General features: G+C 42.8%; 2 protein-coding genes across 2 annotated transcripts; both read left to right on the top strand.

The window, feature by feature from the left end:
* The first annotated feature begins 4,532 nt into the window (after positions 1 to 4,532).
* Positions 4,533 to 6,458, top strand: LOC143321285 (alpha-1-antitrypsin-like protein CM55-MS). The gene is made up of 5 exons (XM_076731554.1): positions 4,533 to 5,172; positions 5,543 to 5,613; positions 5,716 to 5,909; positions 6,036 to 6,183; positions 6,264 to 6,458. The coding sequence occupies exons 1-5, from the start codon at positions 4,533 to 4,535 to the stop codon at positions 6,456 to 6,458; spliced, it is 1,248 nt and encodes a 415-aa protein (XP_076587669.1).
* Positions 6,459 to 7,286: 828 nt separating this feature from the next.
* carnmt1 (carnosine N-methyltransferase 1) lies at positions 7,287 to 11,941 on the top strand. The gene is made up of 8 exons (XM_076731306.1): positions 7,287 to 7,434; positions 7,968 to 8,163; positions 8,301 to 8,467; positions 8,695 to 8,835; positions 9,052 to 9,230; positions 9,696 to 9,809; positions 10,875 to 10,978; positions 11,076 to 11,941. The coding sequence occupies exons 1-8, from the start codon at positions 7,298 to 7,300 to the stop codon at positions 11,268 to 11,270; spliced, it is 1,233 nt and encodes a 410-aa protein (XP_076587421.1). The 5' UTR covers positions 7,287 to 7,297; the 3' UTR covers positions 11,271 to 11,941.
* The last annotated feature ends 288 nt before the right edge of the window (positions 11,942 to 12,229 follow it).

Here is a 12,229-nt window from a genome sequence, read left to right as displayed (position 1 = left end):
TATGAGGTCTGTGCAGGTAGTACAAGTAATTCCTATGAAGCCATAAAACACGGTATGTAAACAAGTGACATGTGCAACAGGTAGTAAGTGACAGTGCAGTAAAAAAAAGTCAAAAGTACAAGTGAACAGATTAGGTATATATTAAAGAAAATATAAAGTGATATGTGCAGTGTGCAGTATGTGCAGTATGACATGGGCTGAGTTGTAAATTGTGCTAGCTATTGTGCTAATTTACATTGATGCCTAGTGCTGATATGTTGATGAATGTGCACTGTCCCCATTCAGTAAATGAATAGATGAATAAATAAGCACAACACAATCAAATGTTTTTGAAAAAAAAAAAAATGTATTGTTTATCTCAATAAAAGCTCCAAATGACCTTTTTCTATGTCTTTTAAGAACGATTGACACGGCATGCAGTTTTTCAGCTCATTAACTGCAAATACTGTGTGTTATATATTACTACAGTGTAAACTTTCTATTCAAGCATAGTATTCGTAGAATCTGGTCTTAGTAGTTAGTATTATTTTGTTCTTTTATTTGTTTTGTTTGCTTTCAGCTAACCGAAGTACAATCGTCCAACTGTAGGCGGCAGCAACGCACCTCACGGACTCTGGTCCGCTGGAATTAATGAATCCATGAAGAAGAAATTTGTCGCATTTTGATTGGATGGCTGTAGTGATGGCGCCATGAAGCTTCTTGAAGCCTTGAAGCCTTCCAGCCGAATGGTTCACAAAAAGGTTCATTTCCCGAGGCTCCATGTGCACACAAACCCCCCCTGCTGGTCAAAGACTGTTAAGCAGCCAGATATAGTTTTGAATTATTATAATTTTATCAATTTCTAATGCACTCACGACTGTCCTGCAACAGTGCAGCCATGGGAATGACTGCCAAGTAAAATAAATCATTTCATCTTAACTGATGCATTTCAGGTATCTTTCATACATACATTCATATAAATCAAATTAATATTTTTGTTTAGTGTATTATGGATATGTAACATGACAATACAATGGAATCCAATTTACTTGTCAAATGTTTATCGATAAATAATTTTGTCAACGTTTGAATAACTCATAATGACAGGGGAACAATTACAACTGTTGCAGTGTTTTAACAAGGTAAGGGGCAGTGGACGTGCTTGTGAACATGGAGAGGGCAGTGAATTTGTTTGTGCAACTTAAGGACTTCATTCATTTTATTCAGAAACTAAATATGGGCTGGGTCCAGCCACATTCGTTGTCAGGCTGAAGTGCAGCTGACTCAGTTAAACGGACGACACGTAGTCGACATTTCACTTGTCACACGCAACAAAAGCCAAGTTTATGGTTATTATCTTAAATCTTGATTTTGTCTGGCCAAAAATAATCTTTAATCAGCCGTGTTGGGAGTCAATATCAGCTGAACACTGTGAAAGTCAAAGTGCGTGCATGCTAGTACAAAGGCGCTAAAATTTATGATTAAGTGCAGCTGAAGATAAAAGGATAAACAACAGAGTGGGAAATGCTAACAAGATGTATCAGATGAGAAAAATTCATTTCAATTCGTCAAATGTTTGGTGGTCCAGATGAGGTCCAGAGTCTGAAAATGCTGATGCCGTGATTTTTGATTATTAGCTCCCACATACTGTGGGTGATGTCTGCTGTTCATTGGCAGGAGCAGTTTGACCACGACAAAGGTGAGGGATTGGTGTCAGAAGCCAAGTTTTGACTCATGAAGACTAGATCTGAAGCATTTTAGCAACATTTGTACAGACCTACAACCAGTATGCTGCTTGAGTATTTACAGCTGGCTTTTATTGCAGTGAGGAGCTGAATGCAGCCTCACAGAGGCAGATGTTAAAAGGTCCAGTGTCGTTGTTGTTGGTTGCCAAACAGGACATCTCAGTAACCAGCGCAGTAAATATCATGGGAGTCAGTTTATTAATTTTGGAGGAATCACACAAAAGCAGTCAGAATAAATAGACTGACCACTTAAGTGATAATCCCCGTAGGTCGGTATATAAACCATTACAGACACCGTGAAGCAGGACTGCACCCTCACTTCCTCCAGCAGGGGGCAGTATTCGACAAGAGATGAACTTCAAAACCAGAAAGCCTGTTTCATAGAGGAAATCCAACCCTGGATCAGAAAGGTGTTATTATTTTGATGATGTTTATCAATAAAATTATTTATTGAGAACAGCACTTTTCTGATGTTGGAGAGGCTTTTCCAGCTGAGAGTGGAGCCCAATGGGGGTGGCCCTTGCCTCCCTGAGGACAGATGGTTACTGCACCAACCGTTTTGGAGTACCAAACAATTACAGATGCACTACATGTTCCTGCCCCATTCCACCAGGCCACAGTTGAGCTTTCTGCTGAAAAGAGGGTGTGTGCTTCAAAGATTACTCCACTGCTGAAGATGCTGAACCACACGGTTATCGGCAAGTCAGAAGCGCTCAGTTCAGACAGTGGAGGACAGCTCAGTGAGAACCTGCTCCGACGGGTCAACGCATTTCATGTAATTCATCACAACAGTACAGGAGGGGCCAAAGTCGTCTGCACCTGCTCAGAAGACTGAGGTCCTCTGGACTTTGGAGGACATTGTTAAAAACATTTTCCGACTCTGTGGTGGCATCTGCAGTTTTCTATGCAGTGGTCTGCTGGGGCTGTGGGAGCTCTGAGAGGGACAGGAAAAGACTTAACGAACCGGTCAGGGGAGCTGGCTCTGTCCTGGACTGCCGTCTGGACACCATCGAGGAAGTGGGTGAGAGGAGGACGTTAGCCAAGCTGACACCGATCATGGAGAACCCATCACACCCCCTGCATGAGACGGTGGGAGGCTTAAGCAGCTCCTTCAGTAGCAGACTGCTGCATCCAGTCTGTAGGAAAGAACAGTAGAAACAAATGTCCAACATTCAGATCTTTAAATAGATGGCTATTTTAATGCACAAGCATTACCCAGAGCCCCGGAGGCTCAAGGCACAGCGGCTAGATTTAATTTGGTTTAACTGTGTTTGACTTGGAAAGGCTCCTGTTTACAGGAAAACCATCATCAGCCATGCAGACGAAGTGTGGCCGGGGCTTTATATCGGTGACCAGTAAGTAGACCCCACGTCTTTCTTTTGGCAGAGACACAGATGAGTTGACAGGATTGAGTCGTGGCCTTGTAACTCTTTGCTGTGAGATAAGATAATATAGGACCTTATTGATCCCACACTGGGGGAATTTAGTCGCTACTTTCCAAATATTCTTGTGACTGAGAGTGCACTGAGCCCTTTTTACAAATATTGCTCAATTCTAGGTTTGTACTGAGTCCACATACTGTACGTGGAAGAGGAACAGATCATAAATCAGAATCAGTAACTCAAGATCCGACACGTCGCGTTCCACATTGGGAACTTGCATAAACTACAGCTCCGCAATGTGAGAGTTTCCACTGAGGGGAGGGCATGAAAGCGTGTCTCAGGCGTCTCGATGCGCTCTAACTCACATGTCTGAAATGTCTTCTAAATATCAGTCCATCATTATGATCCAGCCCATGAACCAATTCATTAAGACAAAGAATCAAATATAAAACATTCTCTCAATGGTAATGACTTTCTTTAGACATAAAAGAAAACGGTATAAGATTGTAGACTAATACATCCTTGAGAGTGGTTCCCCACTGCTGTTATGAGGAAAAAGAGGATAAAGATGGCTCAAGCAGATAACAGAGTATAGGCTAGAGACAGTAATTATCATGAAACAAGCAGCAGCAGCCTCAGGTTGATGGCATGGTTGGACAGTAATCATTACACAGAACAAATGTAGGGAAAGAACAAGTAAGAGGTTGAGATACTAGAGAATAAACAGAGCCAAAGTTCAGCTGCTCTGATCGGTCTTATAAAGGACATCTCCCTCTGTCCCGCCTGTGCTTCGCTGGACATACGCTGAAGGAGAAGAAGGTAAGAGAAAGATGTAGAGAGGTCAGGTGAGTTGTTTTAGTATTATGTGTTTGGTACAAGTTCAGCTCCTCTGCCAGCAGTTAACGATGAAGTTTGACATCTGGAGTTTGAGGTGAAGCTGGAATGGGAAAATCTTTACTGTCTGTGGAGCGTTAGAACTGCAGATGTGAATTCTTTAGATTATATTTAATCTTCTTATCCTCCTTTTGGAAGTTCAACAGATTAGTTGTCGTAATTTCTGGAATTTGAAATGAAAAACTGAAATCTTTACACATTTTTCTATAACATTAAATATTTATGACTAATAATGCAACAGTCAAATCGGACAGAAAGATCTTTAAGTATTTTTTATTTTGAGTTTTATTTAAATGTTGCCCGCCTACTTCAAACCGATGAGCACAGACAAAAAGAAATGAAGACATCTGTGTGTAAAATAACTGTTGGCTGGAAAGTGTTTGTTCATGTAGAAAACCATCAGTCACAGCAGGAAGCTGACTGCAAAATGTGTTTTTTAAGGTCTTCAAATTGACTTTGAGGAAAATCAACATTTATAATGGCAAACATTGTGTGACCTAATTGAACTTATTTGAACTTGTCTTAGTTCACAATGATGCATGCAGCCCTGAGTATCTGGATCCTGTCAGCAGTGATCTGTGTGGGAAGAGGACATCATCATTTAGGTCACACCACCAACAACGATGAGCCCGACCAAGACACTGCAGCCGACGGCAGCGCCAGCAGCGTCTCACGGGTCACTTCGGCAAACACGGAGTTTGCCTTCCGTCTGTACAGGAAGTTAGCGGCTCATGCTAACTCACAAGACAAGAATATCTTCTTCTCCCCAGTTAGCGTGTCTGTTGCCTTGGCTGCCTTGTCCGTGGGAGCTCGGGGGGAGACCCACCAGCAGCTTTTCAGTGGTCTGGGTTTCAACAACACCCTCCTGACGCAGGCGGATGTAGATCAGGCCTTTAAGACGCTCCTCACAAGGTCAAACAACAATGAAGACACCAGCGAAGGAACCGCTGTGTACGTAGACAACCGCTTCAAGCCACGGCCCGAGTTCCTGGACACCTTGAAGCAGTCCTACTCAGCAGAAGGGTTCAACGTTGACTTCACCCAAACCAAAGAGACCGCCGATGTCATCAATCAGTATGTGTCAGAGAAGACCAGCGGGAAGATAGACAAGCTGGTCAGTGACCTGGATCCAAGCACAGTCATGTATCTCATCAGCTACATCTACTTCAAAGGTAAAAGGCTCTTAGGTTTGCTGCTTATTCATTCTTAAATCTGGGCCCTATTTGACATATCTGGGGTCTAAATGACTAACAGGTACAGACCAGTAAACCGTCACAGCCAACAGCCATGATCAGATAGATAGTTTGTGTTATTGTGTTTGTGTCCACGTCAGAAAGAGCTGTCTGAAAAGGTCCATCTCTGAAGGATCCTTTCCATAATGTTGACACCCAGAATAACAACCTGGCAGAAACCATTTCACTGGATATACTTTGATGGGTGCCTGTTAAAATATGGCCCAGGTTAAGAATACCAGAATTACCTTTTAAGTTTCATCTATCAACCATAAGTTGGGTTCTGATCCTGCTCATCCTCGTCAAACAGGAAAGTGGGCGACTCCATTTGACCCTGAACTCACCAAGGAGGACATATTCATGGTGGATGAGAGCACCAAGGTTCAGAGTTGCTTCATATATTCAGATTGGATTATTGTGCATCCTTCATACTGTCTGTCTTTTCCAGTCAAGGGACTTCATGTTTGAACTGTAATTCCGCAGGTTCCCGTACAGATGATGAATAAGAAGAGGGCATTTGATATCTATTATGACCAGGCCATGAACACCTCAGTCCTCCACCTCCCCTTCAACAGCTCCTACTCTATGCTGCTGCTGTTGCCTGATGATATGGCAACACTGGAGAATGACATTTCTCCAGGTCATGTCACCAAATGGCTGAAGAAAATGGAGTCCAGGTTGGGAGAGTCTGAAGTCATCCTTAAATTCTTGGTTTTTAAAGGAAGGCTTGATAGTATTAAGAACTCTGCTTTGTCCTGTCAGATCAATCACTGTGTTCACTGTGTTTCTCATTTTCCTCTCAGGAGTTATGATGTATACATTCCAAAGATCTCCATCAAGAGTTCCTTCTCTCTGGCCAACATGTTGTCTGAAATGGGAATGTCAGACATGTTTGGTGATCGTGCAGATTTGAGTGGCATTACAGAGGGTCAAAAAATGGCCGTCTCAGAGGTAAAGACGGCAAATGTTACTGCGCACACATTTACTTCAGTATGTTCCCTCCACCTAACTCTGCCTCCATTGCTCTGAAGGTGGTGCACCAAGCCACCCTGGATGTGGACGAGGCCGGAGCCACTGCTACAGCTGCTACAGGCGTCGGCATCACACTTATGTCCATGCCTTACTTCCCCGTTTTGAAGATCAATCGTCCATTCATGGTCATCATCACTGAGCCCAGCACAGAAAAAATGCTCTTCATGGGCAAAATTATCAACCCAACCATCTGATGGAATAAACACTTTGTGTTTACAGAAGCACAGCTGTTGCATCACATATAAAATACTCAGAAAAACTGAAATTTGTCTTGTGGTCTCTTGCTTAATGATTGAATGTGTAGCAAACACACAAAAATACAAGGATAAAATATTATCAACAGACATCAGTACAACAAAGAAAATATTTTAGAAAGAATACAATAAATTCAGGGACTATGAAGTATTTTTGAAGCATCCCATAACATTTTTATCAGTCTCCTGTTCAGCATTTGACTGAGTGTTGTGTCATTTCCCCAGTCACTAAGACAGTAAATAATACATCCCAGCCAGACGTTGATATATCTCTTTCATCAAATGTGACTCAGCTGTTTTGTACACAAACCCTTTACTGTGAAATGTTGTGTAATATTTGTGAATATTGTCCATATATGAAGATGGGGGTTTCATAAGGAAATTTATGCAATATAATGTGTAAAGCATTACCAGCTCCTTATTTAATGCTTAAACCCAACAGTGACTGGAGGTCTTTCACCTTGTCAGAGATAGCATTAGTCACTGATTAGTTTAAAATGAAACAGCCCAACACATTCAAATGTTTTTGAATAAGAATTTTCTTGTTTATCTCAATAAAAGCTCCAAATGACCTTTTTCTATACCTTTTCAGAACGATTGAAACGGCATGCAGTTTTTCAGCCCACTAACCTTTGTTTGCTTTCAGCTAACCGAAGTACAATCATCCAACTGTAGGTGGGAGCAACGCGCCTCGCGGACTCTGGTCCGCTGGAATTAATGAATCCACGAAGAAGAAAATTGTCGCGTTTTGATAGGATGGCTGTAATTTTCTTTCAAACATGGCCGAAACAACAGGAGACTCCGCAAAAGAAGGACCATATTATCACAAGGAGAGAATAAAATGCAGCCCCGAGGAGGAGGCCAGACTGGAGAGGCAACATTTCTGGAGAATAGTGGATGCTTTTAGATTTTACAGGTATAATATCGATGCTTAAAATGAACTACGAGCCAGGAAACGTCGGTTTGTGTCGATAGACGATAGTGTTAGCAAATAACGTTAACGGTAGCAAAGGACGGATAACTCGGTTTGGAGGGAAAACTGCTAAGTGAGGTCGTTCATCTTTATCCCAGCATTAGTTTAATGCTTCCCACAGTTTCGTCGTGTTGTGTTTAATTAGCTTCTTGTTACGTTAATTAAGTAATCATCTGATTTTAGCTCTACCCCAGGAAGAAACTCACAAGCTGTCTAGCAGATAAACTCTGGAAAGTAGTTAAAACACCTTTACCAGCTTCATCATTAAAGTGTTGAGTACATTAATGTCATTCTGTATCATTAGTACTTTTGGTCATTTAAGTGTATTTTTGATGTTAATACTTTGGTGCTTTTACTGAAGTTAAACTTTAAAAACATGACTTGTAACAGAGTATTTATACACTGTAGTATTGCTGTTTGTATAAGCACCAGGTCTGAGTGCTTCTTCCTCTTCTGCTTGTGTCTCGTCTCGTCAGGGTCCATGTCGAGGAGCAGGTCAAACGTGCCGAGCGTCAGTTTCGGAGCTTGCCACAGCACCACCAGAATTTGCTGCCAGATGTTTTGTCCAACCTGGCCCAGATCAGCCAGTGTGCTGACCACAACCAGGAGCTGCTGCAGGCCATCATTCACAACAGCCTCCACATGTTTGAGAACATTGAGTACGGCGAGAGGGTAAGGCTCGACTTACACCAGGTAGTCCGCTGCTTGTATGCGGAATACACACAGGTTGAATTTTTTTATTTATTTTTTGTTATTTGCTATTTACTCAAGGAGTTTACATTAAGATGTTGTCTTCATTCAACTTCCAGGAGGATCCACGGAAAGTGCGCCCATCCACCACCTTTGACATGGACAAGCTGAAGTCCACCATAAAGCAGTTTGTCAGGGACTGGAGCGAGGTGGGCCGGGCCGAGAGGGATTCCTGCTACCGGCCCATCATCGAAGAGATCCAGAGGCTCTTTCCAAGTGACCAGTAGTAGGAAACATACGCTCGCTCACACAGACTACCACATAAACACCTGCATGCTTGCCAAGAAAGCTAAGGCCAGTGACGCTCAGACATGATATGTGGATACTAAATGATACAAGAAATCACCTTTTTCATTTGCTTTGGTATCAGAACACCTTGTCATAATTGTGATATTGTGCCTTACTACATGTTTTCTATGTGATATTTGCATTTTGTGCATTTTATTATGTCAGTGATGTGTCTAAGGTGAGCGTGCTGGTTCCGGGTGCTGGGCTTGGCCGTCTAGCCTGGGAGATCGCTCGGCTGGGCTACACTTGCCAGGGCAACGAATGGAGCTTCTTCATGCTCTTCTCTTCAAACTTTGTTCTCAATAGGTACAGCACATACTGACACGAGCACTCCTGTCGCTCCAGCTGCCTCACACAACACCTCGGGCCTACACCTTCCTACGTGTACATGCATGCACGATATCTCCGCTTGCTTTAGGTGGAACTGTCCATTAATCAGATTTAATTCTATAGTGTGTCAGTGATCACTTATTCAGTTGTTTGGCAGTAGAATTCTGACCTCTGGACCTCTGCTCCATTCAGGTGTGACCAGGTGAACTCTCTGACCGTGTACCCCTGGATCCACCAGTTCAGCAACAACAAGAAATCCTCCGACCAAACGCGACCAGTCAGATTCCCTGATGTCAACCCTCAGAGCTTACCACTGAAGGCAGACTTCTCCATGGTGGCAGGGGACTTTGTGGAAGTCTACAGTGAAACAGGTCAGTACAAACTGAATCTTTCACCTCACAAAACCAAAATGCCCTCACTCACACGCTGTAAATTGCTCTCAGCAGGCTCCATAAAACAACTGTACTTGTCCCAGCAGCCTTGCAGTGTTCAATGTCAGAAAAGTACTGAAACTTTTTCCAGAAGCTCCTGCAAATGTAGTAATTTCTGGCTCAAATAATCACAGAACACCTCTGAGATTATGTTTGGGCTGAGGAGTCGATTCTCCAGGCTTCCAGAACGGGTCACAGATCATACACTGAATTCAGATACAGCTGATCTCCATCTGGGGAAAGGTGTATATCATCACATTTTCTCTAAAAAGACCAAAAACAAAATGGATCATTTTGATGTGAATGAAATGTAAATGATGAATAATTGATCAATGTTAAGTTGTGCATGTTTAGTAATATGAATTAAAAGTGTTCGTGTTGTAATGTATCGTCTGTTTTGGTCAGATTCGTGGGACTGCGTGGCGACCTGCTTCTTTATCGACACAGCCCATAATGTCATCGAGTATGTGGAGACCATCTGGAAGATTCTGAAGCCTGGTGGAGTGTGGATCAACTTGGGTGAGTCAGCTCCAAACACAATTCTTTCCATGAGTGGACAACATGCTGCTGGAAGTGATGAAGTAAAAAATACAAAACTCCACCAGTAGGTATGTGAGGAATGTACCAAAATATGCTCTTTTCACTGCAATAAATCAAAAATATTTAAACATTTTCACTCCTCATACTCTTAACACTGTTACATGTATTTTTTGTAATTATCTAGCTACCAGCTGTTGTCATTTCTCTCTACACCCCCACCCTTTAGGTGGCCCTATGGCGCGAACAACACTGCACCACTGACTCCCCCAAAAAACATTCAAAACTACCAAATCAATGGGACTTATTAACATAAAGACACAAACAACCAAGGCAATAAATCACGGCTAACAAAAGACATAAGGTCAAAGCACAACACAACATCCCAGGCTGATCCTGACCAGCAGTCCCAAAGCCAGAGGCCTCCTTCAGTCCCAGCTCAGGTGCACACCTGGGCAGAGCTAGAGAGGACAGGAGAGGAAAGCACAAACAGCACACAGCCGGAAGACCTCCAGCTTCAAAGCAAATAAATAGCTTGTCACAAACACAAATATATTTAGCCAAGGGGGCACAAATATAACAGACCAGTGGTCAAATTACCACCGTACTATTTATTCATTGAAATGGCAACAAGTGCTGCCTGCCAGGGCTGTATCTTACTGCATTTTCCAACACAAACACAGTAACAGTTGACCGACACAAAAGTGAAGTGCAGTAGCCACAAACCAAAAGGGTCGAGCCAAGCAGACCAACATCAGAGTGGCTGCAGTGTACGAACAGCCAAACACCGAGACCCGACAACAATGAGCTGCCACTGACACAACACACGATGGACCCCTACAGGTTACAACACAAACTGACCCACCACTCTAACATCCAGTGATCCGTGGAGTGATTACATCTCAGCCACAGACAGCAAAATGTCACAACTGATGTGCTGCATTTCAACAGACACCAGCAGTAACGCTCAGTGTAAAGACCGAGTAGATGAACAAAGGTTTAAAAGTGATCTTTTGGGGTAAAATCAAACTCTTCGTGTTTCTTCAGGTCCACTGCTGTACCACTTTGAGAACATGGCCAATGAGCTCTCAGTGGAACTTAGCTACGAAGACATTAGGACAGCGATCGTTAGCTTTGGCTTCCACATGGAGGTAAGCCAAACTCTGGTTTATATTCAAGGCTTAACATCGTGTTCGCCTTCGGAAACCTCGTTCCACTCGTCAAACCGTTGTTATATTCCTCTTGCAGGTGGAGAAAGAGTCGGTTCAGACCACCTACACAGAGAACGACCGCTCTATGTTGAGATACATTTACGACTGTGTCTTCTTTGTGGCACGAAAACCGGCAGACCTTTACTTTAACAGTCAAGAGGACGACCAGCAACCGATTTCTCCACCAGCGGCCAAGTCACCACGGCGAGAAGATGCCGACAGCCTGACGTGACAGGAAATCTCTGACACAAACAGTTCACATGGAGGACTAAGTGAAGATTAGCCTGACAAGAAAATGGACACAAAAGAAAAAAAAACAGTGGACATAAGTTTTCTTTTTTGCCATATATATTTTTTTATGACGCATCTGCTGGAGAAATGTGCCGACCCTGCAGGCCCGGTTCAGTCTCTCTGGGAATATGGCTCAAATCGTCGAATGTAACATGAAACATTGCAGAAATATGTAGTGAGTAACACCTGAAAAACATCTAAACACTCTGCATCTCCTCATACCTGCGTGTCGGATGAGTCAGTGACCCTCGGATGCTTCTGTGTTTTAGTGGTTTGTGTGTCAGCTGCAAGCCGTGAAGGGTAGATTTCTTTTAACTGCAGCCCTACTAATTCCCCTCTCCATTGACTTTAACTGCCTGAGTGTGAGTGTGAGTGTGAGTGTGAGTGCGAGTGCGAGTGTGTGTGTGCGTGTGCATGTGCGTGCGTGCTTTTGAAATCGTATTTATTTTTTCAGATATGGTGCCATATGGGTGTCCTCGTGCATTTCTCAGCAGTCAACACTGACTCTGTAATCGGACCGTCGTGTTTTAGTTTTTCAGGAATAATTTGTTCAAAGTTGGAGATGACTTTCATCGACTTTTTGGGGTTTCTTTGGAATAAAGCCAAACATTTAAAGAAAAGCTTTAATCTCCAGAGTTTTACTATACTATTTTAAGCTTGATGTGATTTTAACACCAACATAACAGCATGAAAATGCAGCTCAAGGCCAAATTTAAGGTTTTTCTTTCCAAGTATTGAAATACTTTGTCCTGTGCGTGCTCCGTTGGGCTTGCCCATCAATTAGGAGGCAGGTTACAGGTGTGATAAACAAGATGTTAGTTTGTACTAAGTCTTAATATATTTCACTAGATTTTGACCAGGAGGAGCCAGTAATGATGTAGCACATCCACTGAAACTACG

The sequence above is a fragment of the Chaetodon auriga genome, chromosome 5 (genome assembly GCF_051107435.1).
Source record: "Chaetodon auriga isolate fChaAug3 chromosome 5, fChaAug3.hap1, whole genome shotgun sequence".
In the NCBI taxonomy this organism is placed as follows: Eukaryota; Metazoa; Chordata; class Actinopteri; order Chaetodontiformes; family Chaetodontidae; genus Chaetodon; species Chaetodon auriga.
The sequence above is the reverse complement of the archived record's forward strand: the minus strand, read 5'-3'. Positions and strand labels throughout refer to the sequence as shown.

What these genes read in the sequence shown, in the direction of transcription:
- LOC143321285 (XM_076731554.1), top strand. Translation starts at nt 4,533, where the DNA reads ATGATGCATGCAGCCCTGAGTATCTGGATCCTGTCAGCAGTGATCTGT. An exon ending in CTGAAGAAAATGGAGTCCAG is followed by an intron (nt 5,910 to 6,035) that starts GTTGGGAGAGTC and finishes TTTTCCTCTCAG; the next exon opens with GAGTTATGATGTATACATTC. An exon ending in AAAAAATGGCCGTCTCAGAG is followed by an intron (nt 6,184 to 6,263) that starts GTAAAGACGGCA and finishes ATTGCTCTGAAG; the next exon opens with GTGGTGCACCAAGCCACCCT.
- carnmt1 (XM_076731306.1), top strand. Translation starts at nt 7,298, where the DNA reads ATGGCCGAAACAACAGGAGACTCCGCAAAAGAAGGACCATATTATCAC. An exon ending in GATGCTTTTAGATTTTACAG is followed by an intron (nt 7,435 to 7,967) that starts GTATAATATCGA and finishes TCGTCTCGTCAG; the next exon opens with GGTCCATGTCGAGGAGCAGG. An exon ending in GCTTTGGCTTCCACATGGAG is followed by an intron (nt 10,979 to 11,075) that starts GTAAGCCAAACT and finishes TTCCTCTTGCAG; the next exon opens with GTGGAGAAAGAGTCGGTTCA.